This window comes from Laccaria bicolor, genomic scaffold (genome assembly GCF_000143565.1).
Source record: "Laccaria bicolor S238N-H82 LACBIscaffold_87 genomic scaffold, whole genome shotgun sequence".
NCBI lineage: Eukaryota > Fungi > Basidiomycota > Agaricomycetes > Agaricales > Hydnangiaceae > Laccaria > Laccaria bicolor.
In genome coordinates, this window is record NW_001889958.1 from 85,926 (window position 1) to 108,295 (window position 22,370).

General features: G+C 46.8%; 4 protein-coding genes and 1 pseudogene across 5 annotated transcripts; 3 read left to right on the forward strand and 2 right to left on the reverse strand.

Moving 5' to 3' along the window:
- Window positions 1-3,097: 3,097 nt before the first annotated feature.
- LACBIDRAFT_241787 lies at window positions 3,098-4,442 on the reverse strand (annotated as a pseudogene; the record flags this gene model as incomplete). Its single annotated transcript has 5 exons — window positions 3,098-3,403; window positions 3,465-3,775; window positions 3,838-4,150; window positions 4,215-4,341; window positions 4,402-4,442. Coding segments are annotated over 5 exons (1,098 nt in total), but the record flags the coding sequence as incomplete, so codon positions are not given.
- A 280-nt stretch (window positions 4,443-4,722) lies between these two features.
- On the forward strand, window positions 4,723-5,902 carry LACBIDRAFT_317772 (uncharacterized protein; the record flags this gene model as incomplete). Its single annotated transcript, XM_001890290.1, has 5 exons — window positions 4,723-4,812; window positions 4,975-5,075; window positions 5,139-5,374; window positions 5,439-5,813; window positions 5,877-5,902. The coding sequence occupies 5 exons, from the start codon at window positions 4,723-4,725 to the stop codon at window positions 5,900-5,902; spliced, it is 828 nt and encodes a 275-aa protein (XP_001890325.1).
- A 2,283-nt stretch (window positions 5,903-8,185) lies between these two features.
- On the forward strand, window positions 8,186-9,332 carry LACBIDRAFT_241776 (GPA1 heterotrimeric G-protein alpha subunit; the record flags this gene model as incomplete). The annotated part of the gene is made up of 5 exons (XM_001890291.1): window positions 8,186-8,277; window positions 8,338-8,809; window positions 8,863-8,934; window positions 9,005-9,212; window positions 9,268-9,332. The coding sequence occupies 5 exons, from the start codon at window positions 8,186-8,188 to the stop codon at window positions 9,330-9,332; spliced, it is 909 nt and encodes a 302-aa protein (XP_001890326.1).
- A 7,935-nt stretch (window positions 9,333-17,267) lies between these two features.
- LACBIDRAFT_317776 (uncharacterized protein) lies at window positions 17,268-17,571 on the forward strand (the record flags this gene model as incomplete). The annotated part of the gene is made up of 2 exons (XM_001890292.1): window positions 17,268-17,485; window positions 17,541-17,571. The coding sequence occupies 2 exons, from the start codon at window positions 17,268-17,270 to the stop codon at window positions 17,569-17,571; spliced, it is 249 nt and encodes an 82-aa protein (XP_001890327.1).
- Window positions 17,572-19,835: 2,264 nt separating this feature from the next.
- On the reverse strand, window positions 19,836-21,535 carry LACBIDRAFT_335437 (uncharacterized protein; the record flags this gene model as incomplete). Its single annotated transcript, XM_001890302.1, has 7 exons — window positions 19,836-19,962; window positions 19,984-20,124; window positions 20,284-20,389; window positions 20,625-20,697; window positions 20,847-20,951; window positions 21,065-21,250; window positions 21,446-21,535. 7 exons carry the CDS (start codon window positions 21,533-21,535, stop codon window positions 19,836-19,838), a joined length of 828 nt encoding a protein of 275 aa, XP_001890337.1.
- Between the last annotated feature and the right edge of the window lie 835 nt (window positions 21,536-22,370).

Genomic DNA, 22,370 nt, shown 5'->3' on the forward strand with positions numbered 1-22,370 from the left:
ATGATAAACAAAGCAGACACTACAAACTTTTCTAATGAAAAAGCGCACACTACAAACTTTTGTAGTCTCAAAAAGCGGTCACTACAAACTTTTCTAATGAAAAAGCGCACACTACAAACCTTTGTAATGACAAAAAAAGCGGACACTACAAACCTTTCTAATGAAAAAGCGCACACTACAAACTTTTGTAGTCTCAAAAAGCGGTCACTACAAACTTTTCTAATGACAAAAAGCAGACACTACAAACTTTGTAGTCAAGATAACCTTTTGACCTTAACTCTAACTTTGTAGTGTAAATCTAAGCTTTTGTAGTCTAAGTCCGACTTTTGTAGTCTTTTATAGTCTATCAGTAAACTTTGTAGTCTAAGTCTGACTTTTTTGTAGTCTATCAGTAAATTTGGTAGTCTTTTGTAGTGTATTAGTAAACTTTGTAGTCTTTTGTAGTCTATCAGCAAACTTTATAGTCTAAGTCTGACTTTTGTAGTCTTTTATAGGGTATCAGTAAACTGTGTAGTCTAAGTCCGACTTTTTTGTAGTCTATCATATCTGACTCTTATAGTAGAGCATGCACCTTCCTTTTTTGGTCATTTTTCCCATGATACAATAATTGTAGCCCTTTCTTTTAGCTTTCTGAATATACTGAAATTATGTTATTTGGTTTTGTTTTCATGGAGAAAAACACAAAAAACAAAAAAAAAACGCAACACTTTTGACATTCATGTACCTCATATCTCCACAACAGGAGCACTTCAGAACATAATTCAAACAGATTTGGGAAGCTACAGTGCAGGGCTACAACTTTGGTTTTTTGACCCCTTTTGGAGTTTGGTCATGTGACTGCTCTCCTGATTACTAAAAATTGCCAATAATATTGCCCAAGTAGCTAATGAAAATTGCAATGATGTTGCCCAAGTAGCCAATGAAATTTCCCATGATATTGCCAAAGGAGCCAATGAAAATTGCAATGATATTGCCCAAGTAGCTAATGAAAATCACAATGATATTGCCCAAGTAGCTAATGAAAATCCAATGATATTGCCCAAGTAGCTAATGAAAATCACAATGATATTGCCCAAGTAACTAATAAAATTTCCAATGATATTGCCAAAGGAGCTAATGAAAATCGCAATGATATTGCCCAAGTAGCTAATGAAAATCGCAATGATGTCGCCCAAGTAGCTAATGAAATTGCCAATGATATTGCCCAAGTAACTAATGAAAATTTCCAATGATATTGCCCAAGTAGCTAATGAAAATCGCAATAATATTGCCCAAGTAGCTAATGAAAATCACAATGATATTGCCCAAGTAACTAATAAAATTTCCAATGATATTGCCAAAGGAGCTAATGAAAATCACAATGATATTGCCCAAGTAGCTAATGAAAATCGCAATGATGTCGCCCAAGTAGCTAATGAAATTGCCAATGATATTGCCCAAGTAACTAATAACATTTCCAATGATATTGCCAAATAAGCTAATGAAAATCGCAATGATATTGCCCAAGTAGCTAATGAAAATCACAATGATGTTGCCCAAGTAGCTAATAAAATTGCCAATGATATTGCACAACCAGCTAATGAAATTTCCAATGATATTGCCCACATAATTTATGAAAATCACAATGATATTGCCCAAGTAGCATATGAAATTTCCAATGATATTGCACAACCAACTAATGAAATTTCCAATGATACTGGCCACATAATTTATGAAAATCGCAATGATATTGCCCAAGTAGCTAATGAAAATCACAATGATGTCGCCCAAGTAGCTAATGAAATTGCCAATGATATTGCACAACCAGCTAATGAAATTTCCAATGATACTGGCCACATAATTTATGAAAATCACAATGATATTGCCCAAGTAGCATATGAAATTTCCAATGATATTGCCAAAGTAACCATTGAAAATCGCAAAATGATATCACCCATGTAGCTAATGAAATATCCAATGATACTCGCCAGACAACTAATGAAAATCGCAATGATATGGCTTTGAAAAGATATGAAATTGGTAATGATAACCACAGGCTACCTTATGAGGGAGGCCCAAAACCTTGCCTACACTTAATGAAAAAGCGCAGCCTTTATGATAATGAAAAAACATGGTAACAGTAATGATTGCCTATCATAAAGAGTGTGGATGGATACACAGGGACCTATAGGCAGTTACCTGTTTTATATGATAACTAGTGGTAGCCACTAGTGGTAGCCGCAGTTTGAGAGCTAGGTGTAGCCTCAGTTTGAGAGCTTTCAGTGCTAGTAACCACGGTGAGAGGGATGTCGACCATTGTAAAGGTCCGAAAGAAGTTGCCAAAGTTCAAAAAATTAGCTGATGAATAAGAAGACCTTTTTACGCGTCAGAACAATTAAACTGGGCAGGAAGGAGAATGCAGTTCTCCTTCTCAGACCTTCGGAGACATGTATGATTGTTTGTACTTATGAGTAACAAACGCGAGATTTCGTTCTGACGCTCTAACGTTATCTTATCCGATAATGAGCTTTGTCACTTGTTCCTTGTGCTCGCTCATCGCGGAATGTTTTTAGGCTTTTTGATGGCTGAGTAAGGCTGACTAATGATGCCCAGTGAAAATTGACCCTGTGCAGATCGGGTTTCTCCAGATCAAATCGATATATTTGCCAATTTCCGGCCATCTCCCCTGTTCAGATCGGGCTCCACCGATCCATTTGGCCATTTTTTAGGGTCGATTTTCACTGGGAATGATGACTAAGGCTGACAAATTCTTATGTCAGCTTCCTCACACATGTCCTTGGGGGTCCAGGGGGCTTGCGCCCGGCGAGCTGTGACCCATGCTGAAGGAACGGCCGAGCGCCGTGCCGTAGGCATGGGTCTAAAGCTCGTCATATGTAGTGTAGGAAAGAAAGAGAGGGCTCGTGAGAGTTATCAGAATTCGTGAAGTAAGTGAGGAAGTGAGGAAGGAGGCAAGAAATTGGGCCCGCGGGAGAGAGAGGGATAGACTATGTAGGAAGGGAGGGGACAAGAAGACAACGACATCTAGATGAGATCACTGTAGGAATGAAGAACAAAACGATCAGTATCAAGCGACACAATCACAAGTAAAAGCCACAACTCACGCAACATTAAGCGGCATCTCGTCAATCTGGGTGTTATAAAACTGTTCAATATCCCTCAACATCCTCACATCATCCGTCGTCACAAAATTAATAGCAACGCCCTTTCGTCCAAACCGACCTCTACGTCCAATACGATGGATATAGTTTTCCCGATTGGTAGGCAAGTCATAGTTAATGACCAAGGAAACTTGTTGGACGTCGATACCTCGTGCGAGGAGGTCAGTCGTGATGAGGACGCGCGATGAGCCAGATCGGAATTCTTTCATTAGGACTTCGCGTTGTTTTTGTTCCATGTCGCCGTGCTAAGCAAACAACAACCAGTCTGAGATTTGGAGAGAGAGAGAAGGGAAGAAGGAAACGAACCATAGTGGTAACGGTAAACTCCCTCGAATGCATCTTCTCAGTAAGCCAATCGACCTTCCGTCGGGTGTTACAGAAGATGACGGCCTGAGTGATAGTGACCGTCTCATATGAATCACACAGCGTGTCAAGTTTCCATTCTTCCTTCTCTACAGCGATGTAGAACTGCTTGATACCCTCAAGAGTGAGTTCATCCCGCTTGACGAGGATTCGAACGGGGTCACGCATGAACTTTTTGGTGACTTCGAGGACGTCGGCGGGCATGGTGGCGGAGAGGAGGACGACTTGGGTGTCTTGTGGGAGGAGTTGGAAGACTACATTCACAGGCCGCCTGTTAGTCCCCAACAAAACGAGGTGAGAAACGAATAGAACGGACCCTCGTAAATCTGGTCCTTAAACCCACGAGACAACATCTCATCAGCCTCATCCAAGCAAAAGATCTTGATATTATCAGTCCGAAGTGCACGCCGGTTGATCATGTCGAATACGCGGCCTAGAGTCCCCACGACGACTTGAACGCCTTCCTAGAGCTTGGCCATGTCTTCGCGGACGTTGGTGCCGCCTACGCAGGCGTGGCATTCGATGTTCATGTAGTCGCCGAGGGCGATGACGACTTTTTGGATTCGTTGGGCTAGTTCGCGGGTTGGGGCGAGGATGAGGGCTTGGGTGCCTTTGATGGACATGTCCAGCTGTTTCGTTCAACCCAATCAAGGTGAGATGAGGGGGGAAAAGGCGGATGAGGGGACTACGAACCTGTTGGAGGATGGAGATGGAGAAAGTGGCGGTTTTGCCTGTTCCTGATTGGGCTTGCGCGATTACGTCGTGCCCTTTTACAACGGGGACGATGGCGCACTGTTGGATTGCGGAGGAACGTTCGAAACTGGAGTTGGTTCATCAGCCGTGTTAAGTGAGTGATTAAGGAGGAAGAGAGATGACGGACCCGTAGGCGTAGATTCCTCGGAGAAGTTCCGGCTTCAGGTCATGTTATCGAAACTGAGGCCTGAGGAGCAATCAGCGTCGTTGTAGCACTATCGGGATACATCAAAGCTTACTTGTCGACGACCTGGTCCCAATTGGATTCGATCTCATTTTCAGGGACATCCTGAAGTTGCTCTTCTCTAGAGATAAAAATGAAATAAAATGAGGGTTGGTCATGGGGAAAAAAAATTGGGTACTGACGCTGACCTGAATAAGTTGTAGTGTTATCTCCAAGTGTTGACTTTGTCATGAGTGACCGAGAGGTGTGGCTCGGCGTACCAACATGTGCTGTGTTGGCCACGCTACGATTTTCTCCTATACACATCTAGTCCCACGTGACGTGACCGAAAACAGCCCAGGCCGCTTGTCTCGTGTAAGGCATCCTTTTCAGTTTCCTCCTCACCGTCGACCACATCGCACACGTCGCCAGCCACGATGAGCAAGAAAACTATCAAATCCCAGAAGGCCAAAGTGGCCACGACGTACAACATCAACGACACGGTCCTAGGCACCAACGGTCCTCATCTACGTCTAGGTTGTGGACCCAGACAATGTCCACCCCACCGTGGCTCTCGAACGCCCTAGCAGCAAAAAAGCCACGTTCTACTGCGTCAGGTTCTTCCCTTTGGGTGACCAGTGTGTCCTTTTTTCCATGCGTTCTCCGCCCTGACGTGGCCCACACTGACACGTTGCATGCAGTGCATGGTTAGTCGAGAAAGACATCTCGAAGCTCCAACGACACGAAATTGAGTCGTACATCTCGGAGCCCCACAAAAAGTCTTCAGAGCTGTTGAATGGGTATCGCATTGCTCTGGACCCTGCGACGTGGCTCGCGGAGAAAGAGGCTATGATCCAGGATACAGTAGACATGGAGGAAAATGCTGAGATTGACCAGCTTGCGGAGACGGAGGATGGAGAAGATGAAGGGGCTGCAGGTTCGCATTTTTTCATGTTTTGTTTTATCGTCGTCGGTGACATGCTAATCCCTTAATTTACCAGGCAAGAAACAAGGGAAGAAGAGAAAACGCGAGGATGCTTCTGCATCTGTCAAAGAAAAGAAAGAGAGGAAGAAATCCGATAAACCAGCGAAAGCCAAGGCAATGAAAGACGCTGATGCTGCAAGCATTACAAGGAAGGCCAAAGCCACCAATGGCAATGGTGCCTCTAAACGTTCCAAAAAGTCCCAAGCGATGGTCGAGTCCGAGGATGAAGGTGAAGCTGAGGCGGATGCGGAGGATGAGGCTGAAGATGACGTAGATGCCGGGCCCAGCACGAAGAGCTCCAAGAAGGCCGCAGCTGCAGCGGATAAGGCTGCCGCGTCGCCCCCACCGGCGAAGAAAGCGAAACGGGACCGGGATGACGATGCAGATAAAGGTAAGTCTGCTTTCTCTCTTCATTCCTTTGTGGTTCTGCGAACCTGGTGGTTTGGCGGATCAGTGGACTGGATCGTCGGATCGCTCTGATCTCTAGCTTGTCCTCATTTTGCACTTTCTCGTTGTTGCCATAACTTCTCTTATTGCCCCTCTTTTTCCCTCTTCATCTTCTTTGAATGCGCCAGACCCTTTTTCTGCCATTTTCCCCCCGTCTGAGGGCTATGCTTTGCCAATACCCCCTTCCTTGACCTTCTCCACTCTTTTCACGGGATTGCCTCCCGCAACCAACCCCATTTATGTCCTCTTTTTACGCTTTTGACTTCGTTCGATGTCCTCTGATGTTCCTCCCTTTCTCTTATATCTCTCTCTTCTCTTCTGTCCGCCTCTCTCTTGCTTGACCTTCCTTTTCTCTCCGTCGTGGCCCATATTTTGCCTTCTCCCTTCTTCTCGCATTCATTTTCACCCTATAGCTGCTTTTTCCCTACAAAAGCACCTTCCTCACCCTTCCCTTCTTTTTCTCGTTTCTGGCGCCTTTCCTTATCCGAGGATATACGTACGGCGGCACACTCCCCGAAAGGGGATAAGGCTCATCCTCGACACTGTGTCGAGGATGAGAGGATGAGCAACTCAATTGGACACATCCCAATTGGTGAGGTGACGAACTCGATGTCTCTTCTCACAACCACGACCATCGACGATTGGCCACCAGGACCCACCGCCACGATCCCCACGAACGTCCATGGGCGCTCAGCACCACCATCGACGAACGGCGATGATGGCCCACCACGAGCTCTGACGATTGGCCACGAGGACCCACCACCACGATCGACAGGCGCCCACGAACGGCTACGAGCGCCCACCACCACGATCGACGGACGACGACGAGCGCCCACCAACATCCATCCGGCCTACCACCATGATCGACAAACGGCCACAAGAGCCCGTCACCACGATCAATCACTGGCCAGTGCCTGCCATGACGAACAGCCATGGTCATCACCACCTTCGACAAACGGCCACGGTCGCATACCCCATATTAGCGGCCACAGCGGAAAACCCTCGTGACGCCGACCCAACATAACCCAACGCCAGCGTTTACGACCAACACCAACGTGTTGAGCCGAACGCCAGCGTGTACAACCAGCCCCGACATACGAAGACAACCTGAACACGAGCCCAAATCCCCATCCAAACGCGGACGCCCGCCCAAATGCGACTGTGAACCAAACACGAACACCAGCCCGAACGCGAGTACCCCCACCACGTCCACGTCAAATGAAGCGAGGCACGACACGACATGCACCCACTGTTCGCCATCAGTGCGGGGAGTCGAGGTCTCAGTATCAGGGAGAGGGCATGCAGCCTGGACAGGGTAGTGCGGGGATCTTTTGATTGGCAAGGGGTTGTTATTGAAGGGGAGGTGTCCCTACCTCGCTCCTTCCTTCCTACTTCTACGTAGTAGTTATTGTTTTTCTCGTAGACAAGGAATATATATCATACTGCCATTTAACCGAGTACAGAAGGACTTGTATAAAAATAAAAAAAGAAGATTTGAAGTTGGCCAGATCAGCACGCACGTATCTATGTTCGACACATCTGATATCATCCTTTTCCGCAGTCCTGGTGACTTTCGAATGTTACTCCAGGGCACCACTTTTGTCTGCTTTTGAATGGGGGCAAACTCTTTCAATGAGGTTGTTCTTCGGATCTTGTTCCCTTTTTACTACTTCTTTTCCTTCATCGCATGCTTTACGATCTTCAACTACCCTTTTCGCACCGCTATCACCTTCCAACCACTTGTCCTGTTCGATTCTCGCCATGTCAGAAACTAACCTCCGTTCCTCTCTTTCCAGCTAAAGGCTCTGAAGACAATGAATCAATTAAAGTGCGTGATTGGCAGCACAGACTGCAGAAGACCTTCTTGAGCAATAAGTACTAAGTCGTTACCCAAAGAAGAGGTGGGTATTTTTTTTGCCTTCTTTCCTGGTTCTTCGGCTACCACTCGGGGTTGACTTTTTGTGCCGTCTCCTCCCCCCTTCTCTCTTTTCCACATCCCGTCATTCGCTTCATCCAAATTCCTTCTCTAGCTCCTTCTCCCTTGCTCGCATCCCCACTTTCACTGCTCCGCTTCCGGTCCTACCATTCCAGCCGTTGCTGACCCACTTTGTTTCACAGGAAATGCCAAATCTCAACGACCTTTTCAAGACAGTGGAAAACTACGAAGGCATGACGATCGAACAAATCCAGGTATGTTTTTGTTGTTGTCATTCAAGCTTCACTCTTCGTCCCTTAGCTTTGATTGGATTACCTTCGTGATCTGTTTATGGAGTTCATTTTCCATGCTTCATTTTCGCTCTACCCTTACCGATACTGATGGTGCTCCCTTCAGTTCTCGAAAATCGGAAAGATTCCGAAAGGGACTCGTACAAGGAGCTCATCTTCTCAAACACCATCCAGTCAATGCGGTCCGTTTCCCCCCATCTCGTTGTATATGTCTGCGCAGGCTAACCAACATCGGACAAAAGGGCAATCCTCGAAGCCCTCCCACAACTCGACCTAACCCTCGCACCGCAAAACGACGCCCGCCGCGCAACCATCATGGCCCTCCCCATGCAAATCGAAGCCGACATCCTCCCGCGGGACGTCGTCGACGCCGTCCGTTCCCTCTGGCGCGACCCAGGCGTCAAAGACGCCGTGCGCCGTTCCCGGGAGTTCCAGTTGAACGATTCAGCGGTGTACTACTTCAACTCGATCGATCGGATGGCTGCGACGAATTACATCCCTACCGACCAGGATATTTTACGGAGCAGAGTGAAGACGACGGGGATCACGGAGACGACGTTTAAAGTTGGGGAATTGACGTATAAGTTGTTTGATGTGGGTGGACAGAGGAGTGAAAGGAAGAAGTGGATACATTGTTTTGAGAATGTGACGGCGTTGGTGTTTTTGGTTAGTTTGAGTGAGTATGATCAGATGTTGTATGAGGATGAGAGTGTGGTATGTTCCTTTTTCTTCTTCTCTCTCTTCTTACCGCTCACTTTTTTTGACAGAACCGTATGCAAGAAGCACTCACCCTCTTCGACTCGATATGCAACTCCAGATGGTTCGTCAAAACATCAATCGTACGTCCCCCCTTTCCTTCCCTCCCCCTCCCCCTTCTCCAACTAACCTAACACCCCCTCTCCCCAAAAGATCCTATTCCTCAACAAAATCGATCTCTTCGCCGAAAAACTCCCCCGCTCACCGTTAGGGGATTACTTCCCGGACTATGCAGGCGGCGACAACTACGACGCGGCGTGCGATTACCTCTTGCACCGTTTCGTTTCCCTTAATCAGAGCGCGGCGACGAAGCAGATTTATGCGCATTATACGTGTGCGACGGATACGCAGCAGATCAAGTGTACGTTTCCCCCTTTTTCTTGAGAGTTTTGACTGATGCGGAATTGGATGAATAGTTGTGTTGAGTGCGATTCAAGATATATTACTTCAGCTCCATTTACGGGAATGTGGGCTGCTGTAAACCTTCGCGCCGTCTTGGCTCCCTCTCTCTCGTCTTGCTTGTTCTCATGGCGATTGCTTTTACCCACAACCAACTCAACACCCCTGCTATAATGATACCTACCCCCCTGTCATCCCCCGCGTCTTCTTTGTATCAAACACGAATCACCACCACCCACCGAACTTGTTGCGTCCCTGGTCACTCTTCCCCCCCCATTTTTATTCGACCCCATCTTTGAATACCATATCTTTTTTCTCTTTCAACGGTTTTTGAGTTTTTTACAGCCTACCCTCTTTCCCCTCTCTTTTCTTTGTTTTGTTATTATTCTTTGCGAGTTTGGCTAGGTAGTCGATTGGTTCAGTGTTGGTTGGTCTCGACCCTACCCTACCTTCTTACGTCCGCCTTCCGCTTCCTTCTTCTAATTATGCAATTGGCCGCCCTCTCTCTATATATATGCTTACTCCTCATCCCATCCCTCTGACCTGAGACTTGCTCGCTTGGCTTACGGTTTTTAATATCTCTTCTCTCTGTTTTGTTTTATACCTCAATATAACTCTAGGCAAACACGACGCAAATGCAATGTACTCGTACGTTGTTGAGTTCCACAACACGAAACTACACAGCCCACCAGTACTACATGGAACTCCACACAAAGTACACCTATTTTGTCCGAGTTTGTAACAAGAAGGGCACGAACGGAGTAACGGAGGTAATGGCGAGTCCGAGTCGGAAGCCGAAATTAGTCAGGAACTTCGAAGGGTTGGACCCTTGGAACTTTGGGAGTCCCAAGAACCCGAGTCGGTTCGGAAGCGCCAAGACTTAGATTGGAGGGAGCCAAGAGGGAGCTCGAGGAAGAGTGGGTGAGTTAGCCAGGAAGCGGTACGGGGTGGATGTACGACCTAGTCAATGTGCGGTCCACGTCAGGCTGCACCTCAGTAGAGTTGCTTTGATTGATCATGAGCTCGGTTGCTTGAAGGGGACCTCGGGCACCCCATGCTAGTACTATAGTAGTAGTACTAGCAGTGGACGGTCACATTGCGGAGATGGTGTATGACGGGCCAATAGCGGAGATGGTATATGACAGGCCAATGGCGCGCGTTCATAGGAGATAGGTTTCTTGTTGGGATACCGCCTTGTTACAGTCATGGAGTAGTGAGGGTAGCCATACGAATCGTCGCTTCTGTCCAGCAAACCACCTTCCAAGAGGCTGGTGTCCGTGGTGGGGCAGGTGGGTGGGTTGGTGATGAACGAACATTCAACTGGGGAACTAAGCTGCTCAAGGTAGCGCGCAGCACACCACACAGGTGCGTCGGTTTAAATGCGAAAAAGGATTCTGGCAATTGCAGAAAGTACCAGCAAACACAAATCGTCGGACGGAATGAGGTGTCAAGCGCAAGAAATGAGCCCTAAGGAGAAGACCAAGGGGGTGACGGAGGAAGCTGTGACTACCTCACAAGATGCGTGGTTTGAGTTCTCGTGTGCTACCATGAACAAAACTTTGAGCCTCTTGCCATCGGGTAGCACGTCGCAAATGTTTGGGTTGCGTCGTTCGAATTGGGAAACCTCGACCGACAGTGGAGATCAGGATGCAAGGCGGGATGTGATTTGGGGTCATGTAGGCGCAGGAAGTACTGCCAGCGGCCAAACGCCATGAATATCATCAATTTAAAGGATGAGATGTGCGAAAACGACGCAAGACAAAAGGACCAAGATGAATGGCAGAGGAGTGCTTGACGGAAGCTGTGTGGTTTGAGCTCCTGTCCGTTATTGTGAACGATACCTCGGACTTGGCGGGCTCGAGGTAACAATTGCAATGATTGGGATGCAGAATTGCCATACGAAGGCCCTCCGATTCAGGTGAAATCTTGATCGATAGAAGGGGCCGGGACAGTACGAAGGCAAGGCAGGGACGATATCCTGCCAAAGACAAAATGGATGGCGAAGGAACGGGCCACGAGTAAAAGGTCAAGAGCATGGAGGAGGACGTGGCGAGATGTAGCCGGGAGACAAAGAAGAATTGTGATGCCACACGCGATATAGATGGTCAAGATGCATTATGTTAACGTGGAGCCGCAAGGAAACTAAGAGGACGAAGGATTGCTTTGAGCTTTCGTCCGTTACCGTGAACAAAACGTTGAAGTTGACAAGAGCTGCTCAGGTAGCACGTTCCACATGGGCAATTACAACACTGGAACAGCTCTCTGGAGGTGAAGGTGTTCGGAATAGGAGACCCGCGCATGTCGGAACCCAAGGGGGTAAAGATTCGAACTCTAGACGATGCTGGGTAGATGTATGTAGTGGAAGAACGTAGGATTTTCTGCCCAACATGTGCCAATCAAGCCAGAGTTCTTGGATCCGGAATCTCTGAACGACCACTCCAAGATTCAAGTAGAGTGCTCGAGCATGTCGGCACGAGCAGGTACCACCGGTGGATAGCGAGTTGGGGTTGCTGCCGTTGTCGTTTGTGGTGGTGGTCGAAGGTGTGGATCTCGTGGACGTGGAAGCAGGAGCGGGCCGGGTCAACGAAGAAACACCCAAAAGCGCATCAACCTCACAACACCCATCAAAACAACCGACGTATACTCTGGCATCTGTACCCTGCTCCCACCCCTCCCCACACAACCATGCTGCTGGCTACACCGTGGTGCATGAGCGGGGCCGGGCCAAGGCGGAGGAGACACCTGAGACTGGACCCCAGGCGCATGGAAGAAAGTACCTCTTTAGAGGAATGGTCGTAATAAAGGGATCGACTTGGTTTACCTTCATAGTAGTGGGAGTAAGTTCGTGACAAGACAAATACTCAAAGAGAAAGAACATACACGAACGATGCACGACCCCCTTCCGCGCGCCTTCCACAGCGATTATTCCTGGCTTTTAGCTGCATTCCCGGGTAACTTCTCCGCGACGAAGAGTTCTGTCTTGCTGGGCATGAGATCTAGCACACCCTGCGGCACGAGTTTGTCCCCCAAACACGAGGTCCACGTGGTTAGTGCGTACTTTGTGCGTGAGGAGGGGGAAGAAGGAGTGTCCGCTCAGAGCCCAGCAGGATAAATCCAATAAGACGTGAATGGGTGGTGGGTTCAGAGGTTTCAGCTCGCTTCGTCGAGAGGGTAGATAGTTTGGACAGGGGCCAGTATTCGCTCAGTTGGGAGACCCATTAGGTTCGGATTAATCTGTCAAGAGTGGGGTTGGGAGTGAGTGCACCACTGTCCTTTGCAGACACGTCTGCATCGGTGTCATCCATGGCCTTGGATTTAGCGAACCGCCATATCCACCGCACTCCCCATGTCCTTGAGCAACCTCGCGACTCCCTCGTAATCCTCGACGTTAATCAACACCCCTCCCCATTAGTGGCCACGCCCTCTTGGAGGGGCGTAGGTTCTCCCGTCATCCTGTCCAAGAACCAATGAGAGGAAGTGGATGACGGTGTGTCGAGTTCTTCTGCAGATGCCCTAGGCCTGAGGGGAGAGCCTAAGGGGCTGTTTGTGATAGATGCTAATGCAATGTCTGTACGCACCGTAAGCCAAGCATTCAAGCTGATCCCAGTCTATACACTCCATTTGGCATCTCCAGACGCGCCATTGAACTTTCTCGCATGCTGAACGCAGGCCGACAATGTATGTATGTATACATGTGAAGCGTCAGCCGCGAATTCCCGCAATGCAAATTATGGTCCCGATCCTACGATAACGATTCTCCTCATTGCAAAACGGAAAGAAAGAATGAGGGAGACGCCCGAACGTGGGTTGGGGAACTTCGGAGGTGACTATATGTGCACAATATCAATAGTCCGAGCATTAGAAAAACGAGGCAGGCGGCGAGGGGAACATTGGAGGTGGTTATATGCGCGACTTCAAGTGGAAAAAGAGAACGACCAAAACAAACGTTGAGCAACCCAAGCGCGTCAACATCGTCGAGGAACGTCAGCTGACTCTGTGAAACCATCCATTACCTATCCAGAAAATTGACGCCGCACAACATCAACAACCCCCTTCTGAACCACGATGTCTGATTCTAATCGCCCTCGTGAAAATCGTTTGAAAGGAAAGTTCAAGGGAATGCTTGACCGGCTCATGGGCGCAGGCCGCCCACGTTACGAAGGCTCACGCCCTAGCGGTTCGAGGTTGGAGTCCATGACTCCCACGCTGGCAGATAGCATGCTGACGAGATTTAGGTCGACATTTACAAGGGTGCCAGAGGTTACGGGGGGAGGAACGTCTCTAGTGCGTGTTAATAATGCTTTAATAAATTCCTTGGCTCATATCCTTTGTCTTTGAGAATCCCAGAATGTAATGCAGGGAGCTCACAACATTAACATGAGAGATACGACGCTCTATGTGGCCCAAAATGTGTGTACTGTGACAACATCTTTGATTGTTTGAGATATTGATCAGACTTACAAGATTGAGGTCCATGAACATGCCATTGGGGGTCAAGATGATACACTCCTTGTTCCACAAAGACCCAATTCAAGTGCCTTATTCACAGGCCGTGAAGCTGTTCTCAAGAGGCTGATGGATCACTTTGCACTGCAAGATCAAGTAGATAGAAGCAGAAAGTCTTTTTTGTTGTATGGCATGGGGGGTATTGGCAAGACACAGATTTGTCTGAAGTTTGTTGAAAAGATGGCTGAAAGGTAAGTCTTTTCACATACTATATTTCTGATCTTCTGACAAGAACATCTAGATTCTCTCATGTTTTCTGGATTGATGCATCTTCTGAAGATACTATTGCTCTTGGTTTAAAGGGTCTTTGTTCTCATCCTGATGCTAAAGCTGCTGGTATTTCTATGTCCTCTCAGTCTGCTCTTCTCTGGATTGGATCTCTGCAGAGTGAATGGCTGCTTGTGTTTGACAATGCTGATGGTGCACCTGAAGTAGTAGAAAAATTTATCCCATCTGGTTCTCAGGGAAATATTCTGGTTACTAGCAGAAATCGATCTCTTGGGCGGGTTACATCCTATGAAAATTCACTTGAGATTAATCACATGGCTGGAAAGGAAGCCATATCACTTTTGCTGAAAGCCAGCCATCTAACTGGGCATTCTGAACATGTCTATGGCACAGCTCAACAAATTGTAAATGAGCTCTGCTGCTTACCTCTAGCTGTTGATCAAGCAGGTGCTTCCATTGAAGCTGGTCTCTGTAGTATTGATAATTACCTTGAGCATCTCTCTCGACATAGGAACAAGCTTATGAACCACCCTTCATTTAGGGGCGCATCTCAGTATGATCGTACAGTCTATGAAACATGGGATTTGTCATTCAATGAAATTGAATCAAGGTCAAATAGGAAATCTGATGGGCATGGTAGAGCAGCTGCTCAGGCTGCTCTTCTTATTCTGGAAACTGCTGCATTTCTACATCATGAGAATATCATTGAGGCTGCCTTTAGAAATGCTGCTGTTGAGTTCTCAAAAAGACTGCATAGTGGACTAGAAGAAGAAGTTGAAGCATGTATGAACAAATTGCTTCAGCTTGAAAATGATCAGTCTTGGAATCAATTCTTCTTTCATGAAGGAATTAGGGTTCTTATGTCATTTTCTTTGATCAAGCAGAACTCAACCTCTCCAGGAATTTATGCCATTCACCCATTGGTGCATCAATGGAGTAGAGATAGGATGTCAATATCTCAAAAGAAGTGCATGATGCAAGTGTCAAAATTGATCCTTGTGAACTGTATCACAGAGGAAATGACAACTGAAAACATGGCATTCAACAGGCTTCTTGTGCCACACATCAAAGCCATTGACCAGTCACAAGAGGAAAATGGTTTTGAAAGAGTCTTCAATGATAAGGAATATTCTAAGTTTAGTTATGTGTTGTATGAAAATGGAATGTGGAAAGATGCAGAGTATTTTCAAAATAAAATTGTAGAAATGAGAATAAAGAAGCAGGGGCCAGAACATCCAGATACCTTGACTGGCATGAATAATCTTGCATTGACACATTCAAAGCAAGGAAAATATGAGGAGGCTGGGGAGCTGCAGCTGAAAGTCCTGGATCTGGATCAAAGAGTACTGGGGCCAGAACATCCAGATACCTTGGGTAGCATGAATAATCTTGCATTAACATATTCAGATCAAGGAAAATATGAGGAGGCTGGGGAGCTGCAGCTGAAAGTCCTGGATCTGCGTAAAAGAGTACTGGGGCCAGAACATCCAGCTACTTTAGTCAGCATGAATAATCTTGCAGCAACACATTCAAAGCAAGGAAAATATGAGGAGGCTGGGGAGCTGCAGCTGAAAGTCCTGGATCTGCGTAAAAGAGTACTGGGGCCAGAACATCCAGCTACCTTGGCCAGCATGAGTAATCTTGCAGCAACACATTCAAAGCAAGGAAAATATGAGGAAGCTGCACAGCTGCAGCTGAAAACTCTTGCATCAGCATAATAGGGTTATAGCAGCATGGTATCACTTACCTACTTCTTGTATGACAGTTGCATTGTATTTACATTTGTTTGTTATTTTGTATGTTGGTACTTCTTAACAAATCAACTCTACTTGAAACCACAACATGTATATTTTATGTGGATGCTCCTGTTCCAGGGTTACAGGATCCTCTACACATGACTCTCATCTCTAAACCATGTCTCCCACTCCCTTCCCCCCTCCACCGTCTGGCAAGCCTGGACTTGTCAGGAAGTCGAGAACAATGAAAGCATTTTCAATGGTGTGGGCACCACAAGTTCCTGAGTGCTTACTGTACTATTTCCTCCAATTCCGCAGGGTCTGTGACACATTACCACCTAGCCAAAATTTTGGTTTCAGCACTTGCAGGATTTGGCCATGACAAGGCCAAAATTTTGGCAGTATGGCTCAGGCTACAAAATTTTACTATGTTGAGACTGTTACCATGAAACAGTTTCAACACAGGAAAAATTTACCCATTACAAGTGTTACATTTTGGCGATTTTGAAGGCTGTGTGACATGTTACTGACGAATTGAATGAAATAGTACAGTAATCTTGAAGGAATTGTGAAATAGTGATGTGCAGGCCCAGCTTGGCCTGGCTTTGGGCAGCTAAGAGACACCTTGTGAGCTCTCTTGTTTACACATACATGCTATTTGCACCCTTTGATCACTTTCTCTTTTTATCCCTTGTATATATACTTCCACTATTTGCTAGTCTTTATTCCAAGCCACCAAAATTTTGTATATAAACCTATAAACTTTATTTCCCTCACCTCAGTTGTCATTACACTTGTGTCTGACTCTGAGGGGAGCTACTTTACTTATATTTTATTACTTGAGACTCACTACCTGTACTACAGTTCTGTATGTTAACAGGTTATGGGCCCGACTTTCTTCTTACCCCAAGCCATCTTGACCTTGTCCACCAAGTAGTGGATGGCATCTGTTGTGGTGCAACTTGGTCATCCTCCAAAGTGAGTGTCTGGAAGTAGGGCATTCGTCTCCACCAGATGGGCGATGTCTTCCACCACTATTGCTGTCAGCACCTTTGGGATTGTGCATAGAAGGGCTATTGGTCGGTAGGCCTTTGGCACCTCATAGTTTGGCTTGCCTGGCTTCCTCAGCACCACCATTGTGAACTCCCTCCACCTTGGAAAGTAAGTTTTTGAAGTGAATACTCCCCTGAACAAGTGAACCAGGTGATCCAGCAGCTGCTCTGGGCACTTCTGAGGGACCACATTGGGGATTTTGTCTGGGCCACACGCCTTGAAGGGCGATGGCCTTTTGATTTGGCACTCAATCTGTTCTGGGGTGATGGGTGGTGGTGCTGGAAGCGGGTCAGGGTAGTCGAAGTTTCTTGGTACTCTTGAGACATCCGGCTTCTGTGGGAAGAAAACATGGGCCAGGGCCTTCACCTTGCCTTCATTGGTGTTAACCTCCCTTATTAGTCTGTCTGTGCCTTTGTCTGCTACAGGCCACGTTTTACTGCATCGGGTTCTTCCCTATGCACTGCGCTCTTTTTTTCCATGTGTTCTCCCCCCGGATGTGCCCACACCGACACATTGCATGTAGTGCATGGTCAGTTGAAAATGACATGTTGAAGCTCCAACTACACGAAATCAAGTTGTTCGTCTCAGAGCCCCACAAAAAGTTGTCAGAGCAGTTGAATGGGTACCATATTGCTCTAGACCCTGCAATGTGGCTTGTGAAGAAAGAGGGTATGATCTCAGATAGAGAATGGAGAAGTTTAATGGGCTGCAGGTTTGCATTATGTTTTTATCATCGTCAGTGACATGCTGATCCCTTGATTTACCAGGCAAGATAGAAGGGAAGAAGAGGAAACATGACAATGCTTCTGCATCTGTCACAGCAAAGAAAGAGAGGAAGAAATCTGGTGAACCAGCGAAAGCCAAGCTAATGAAAGATGCTGATGCTGGAAGCACTACAAGGAAGGCCAAGGCCACCAATTGCAATGACAATGGAATGTCTAAACATTCCAAAAAGTCCTGAGCGATGGTTGAGTCGGAGGATGAAGGTGAAGATGATTTCTCACTGAAGCTTTTCATGAGCAATCAAAGTGTCCATAAGATTTAGAAGAAGCTACTCCAAGGCCTCCTCTCCTCCAGAGTGCACTGTAAAAAAAGACTAAGATGAGCACCAAATCAATACTCCAGAACAACACAAGGAAAACTTGCTCAAGTACAACTAACTCACAACACATTGAAGCCACCCCATATCAAACCCCGCCCATGCGTCATGAGGTCTCTTCCTCACCCTCCACCCCTCCCCACCTTGCCACTTTTGGCCCTCTGCCCCTTCATCACCCTCTCCCTCATCCGACACCCCTTCCATGGCTGCACTGTCACCCTATAACCCCAAGATGCTCATCCCAGAATAAATACTCCTGGGGGGTGCTGTGGTCCCCTTGAGAGCTTGTAGGACATTTGACCAAGTGCCCCTTGTGAAGTGTTGATAGGGCCTTGACATGCATGTGATGATAGTGACTGGGATGGCGAGTTGGGGTGTATGGGGCTGCTGCTGCTGCTGGGGCGGTGGTAGTAGTAGAAGACGTAGATTCTAGTGTTGCCACGGCTCGGCTAGCCGAGAGCCGGCTTATGTAAGCCAGCTAAATTTCCTTAAGTGGCTCAGCTCGGCTTTTAGCTGACCCAAGGCCGGTTCAAGCCGGCACATAATTCTCAAAGTGATGTGACTATAAATCTGGGTAAATTAGATGCTGTCTACCTGATAGATACACAGTGTAATGTATATTTCGAGCATAGAACTATAATAGAAACCAAATGATTATGAAAATAAATAAAAATTCGCAAAAAAAAATAGGGGAGGATGTGAGATAGCATAGAAATAGGAGCATGTATGGATGTCATCTCTTCAGCTCCTTCAAATACGACTAGAATACAATGTAAACAAGCCTTCAGTGAAGAAAAATGGTGGAAAGCTGACTGAGATACAGCTCAACTCCCCCCAAAAGAGAAAATGTAACATATCTCCGGAATGCAGACACGCAAACCTCTCGTCTCTTCGGGACCTTCAAACGACACTAGAATACATTTTAAACGAGCCCTAGATCATAAGAAATGATGGAAATTTGACTGACCTAGGGTACTCACTCCCCAAAACAGAAAATGTAACATATCTCCAGAATGCGGACACGCAAACCTCTTGTCTCTTCGGGACCTTCAAACTACACTAGAATATGTTTTAAACGAGCCCTAGATCATAAGAAACGATGGAAATTTGACTGACCTAAGGTACTTGCTCCCCAAAACAGAAAATGGAAGGTATCTCCAGAACGCGGACACGCAAACCTCTCGTCTCTTCGGGACCTTCAAACGACACTAGAATACGTTTTAAATGAGCCTTTAATGAAGGATGGTGATGGAGAACTCACAAAGATAGAGTACACCCTCCTGATGAATCATGAAACTTAGCATGACAGATATCTCAAAAATATGATGGCAGATGCCTCTCGTCTCTTCAGGCCCTGAAATCGACATCAAATAGCTGGTAATCAACACTTATTTGGTAGAAAATGGTACAGAACTGACCAAGATACAAAATAGCCTCATGGTGTCTATCCAGCACCTATTACATGTTTCTTAGGGCTATTATTGGGCTATTCTGGTACCCATTCTTACGTTATACTATGTGGAGTTCATTTACAATTGATATGGTACACTACTCAAGTTTACGGTTAAACATAAATTGGGGGAGAAGAGGAGAAGGAAAGCAAAAGAGATGTGACAGATGCTGAAGCACTATATATCTGAGGCACTTTAGGGTGGGTTGAGATTTAGGGCAGGCTCATCTCATCCAAGTGCGTGTCTGTGTTCCAGAGATATATTACATTTTCTGTTTTGGGGTGTGTGACTCTGTCACACCGTCTCAGGCAATTCTTAGCTATTTTCTATGATCTTAGGTTCATTTAAAGTATATTCTATTACTAGTTGAATAATATGTACAGACAAAAGCCAATTTTATTTGTTTCGAATGAGCTAGCATGTGTGGTTGATGAGGCTGAAAATCCTGGCTCTAGCCGGCTCAAGCAGTAGCCAAGCCAGATCAATCGGCTTGGCTTGGCTCGGCTTTAATTTCAGCTCGGCTGTGGCTTGAACCAGCTAAAAGCCGAAGCCATGGCAACACTAATGTAGAAGTCTTGGCCGTAGGAGCAGGAGTAGGCCCAGTCACGAGGAAACACCCAAAAGTGCATAAACAACCCCCTGCAACCTCGTAACACCCACCAAGATAACCAACATCTTGCCCCTTTCATACTCTGGCATCTGTATCCTGCTCCCACCCCTCCCCACACAATCATGCTCCCAGCTACACTGCGGTGCATGAGCGGGGTACCACCGTTGGCCTGGCCAAGGCAGAGGAGACACCTGAAACAATGAGGGACTTGAGCCCATGTGCACAGAAGAAAAGTACCTCTTCAGAGGAGTGGTCGTGATAAAGGGATCAACTTGGTTTACCTTCATAGTGGGAGTAAGTTTGAGACAAGACAAATACCCAGAGAGAAAGAACATACGCAAACAACGCACAACCCCATGCACCTCCCACAGCAAGATGCATCAGCTTTTATCTGTTCCTGGGGAACTTCTTTGCGGAAATGAGTTCTGTCTTGCTGAGTATGAGGTTTAGCATGCCCTGCAGCACAAGTTTGTCCGCCAACATGAGATCTGCATGGATAGTGAGTATGTGGTGTGTGAGGAGGGGGAAGAAGAAGTGTCTGTGCCCAGAGCCCAGCAGGATGAATCACCTGAGTTTGGGAGTGGGCAAGAAGGCGTGAATAGGTGGTGGATTCAAAGGTTTGTCCGCCATCAGCCTGAGCATCTTTGTCTGAGAGGGTAGCTAATTTGAAAAGGGGCCAGTTTTCGCTCACTTGAGTGACCAATTTCATTCTTCAACAGGGTGGTTGGGAGTGAGGACACCACTGTCCTCTGCAGACACTTTGTCTGCATCGGTGTCACCTTGGATTTAGTGAACTGCCACATCTGCCCTATGTTCTGCACTGCACACCGCACGTCCTTGGGCAACCTCACCACCACCTCCCTTGAAACCCTCAACACTAATCGACTCCCCTTCTATTAGTCGCCACACCCACTTGCAAGGCGTAGATTCTTTCATCGTTGGGTGCAAGAACTGATGAGAGGAACTGAAAAGTTGCAGAGATCAGTGTGTCGAGTTCTTCTAGGCCTGAGGGGAGAGGCTAAGAGAGTGTCCATGGTAGATGCCAATGCAATGTTTGCATCCTGTAAGCCAAGCATGCAGATCAACGAGCTGGTCCCAATCTATAAGTCCAGTTGGCGTTCCCAGACGCACCATTGATTTTTCTTGCAGGCTGCCTTTTGCAAGAATGTATACATGTGAAGCATCAGCTTTGAGAGCTGCGAATGACTGCGATGCAGCGAATGGTCCCGATTTATGATGAGGATTCCCCCTTGTTGCAAAATGGAAAGAATGAATTAGGGAGGCACCTGCACGTAGGTTGGGGAGCTTCGGAGGTGGCTAGATGCATACAATATCAACAGTCCGAGGATTAAACAAGGCAGTTGGCATGGGGAACATTTGTCATGGTTATATGCGGGAACAGTGAAATTTGTCAACTCGTCGAGGTAGTGGAAAGAGACAACAACCAAAACAAACGTTCAACATGGATTTGATCGTCAACCACCAACATCTCCACCAACTTTGCTAGCTTACCATTCGCGTGCCTGGGAATCTCTTGTTACATTTGCAGAGCTGTCCAGTTCTCCTGCTCAACATTCGCTGGGTGAGTATTTGATCTGTCATCGCTCATTGAGAGTAAACCTGACACGGAATTGCAAGTTCATGCATGGCGCACAAGCTTTCAAACCGGTGGAGGGCTATCTATTCTGATTCATTCAATTACTTTTTCATTCACAGCCCTCGTGTCCTTGTTTTCCATGAACGTCTCATCACCATAATCCTGGTCCACGGTTGATTTGGAAACCCACATCAACCACCCTTTGAGTGAAGTGAAAGATCAATGACAAACAGAGAGGCGATCGTCTTGTCGCTGAAGTTTATGTGCGTGCCCTCTTTTCATGAGGTCTTTACACTGCCACTGCTTTTCCGAGCGGACTCCGGCCGGACTCTGTCGGACTGAGGGTATGCAGAACAGATATTTTTCTGCTTTGAAATGCAGCAAATTTTCCGGTGAATGTCCGAAGCTTTTCCGAGCATTTTTGGTTGGACTTTTCCAACAGACTTCCGATGGACTAACAGCAAACTAGCACCCAGTCCACTGGAAATGACGAGCAAGTGCCAACGGAATTCCAGTGGACAAATCCAACAGAAGTCCAACGGAATTCCAACAGACTGTTGTTATTATTATTAATATATAACATAAAAAAAATGCAACATTGGGGAATTGAACACTCAACCTTAGGATCTGAAGCATATGGAACCCAATGCTAAACCAGCTGCACCAAGGAGCCTTTGATATAAGTAAGTACTTTGTACTATACATACCTACTGTTTGACCGCTTTCCTAAAACGGTCATCGGCAAACGCCGACGCATCATTTGGCCATCATCAACGATCCCACGTCGCTTGTCCTCAACCACATCCATCCCCAGCAACGACAGCCCACCGACCCACGACG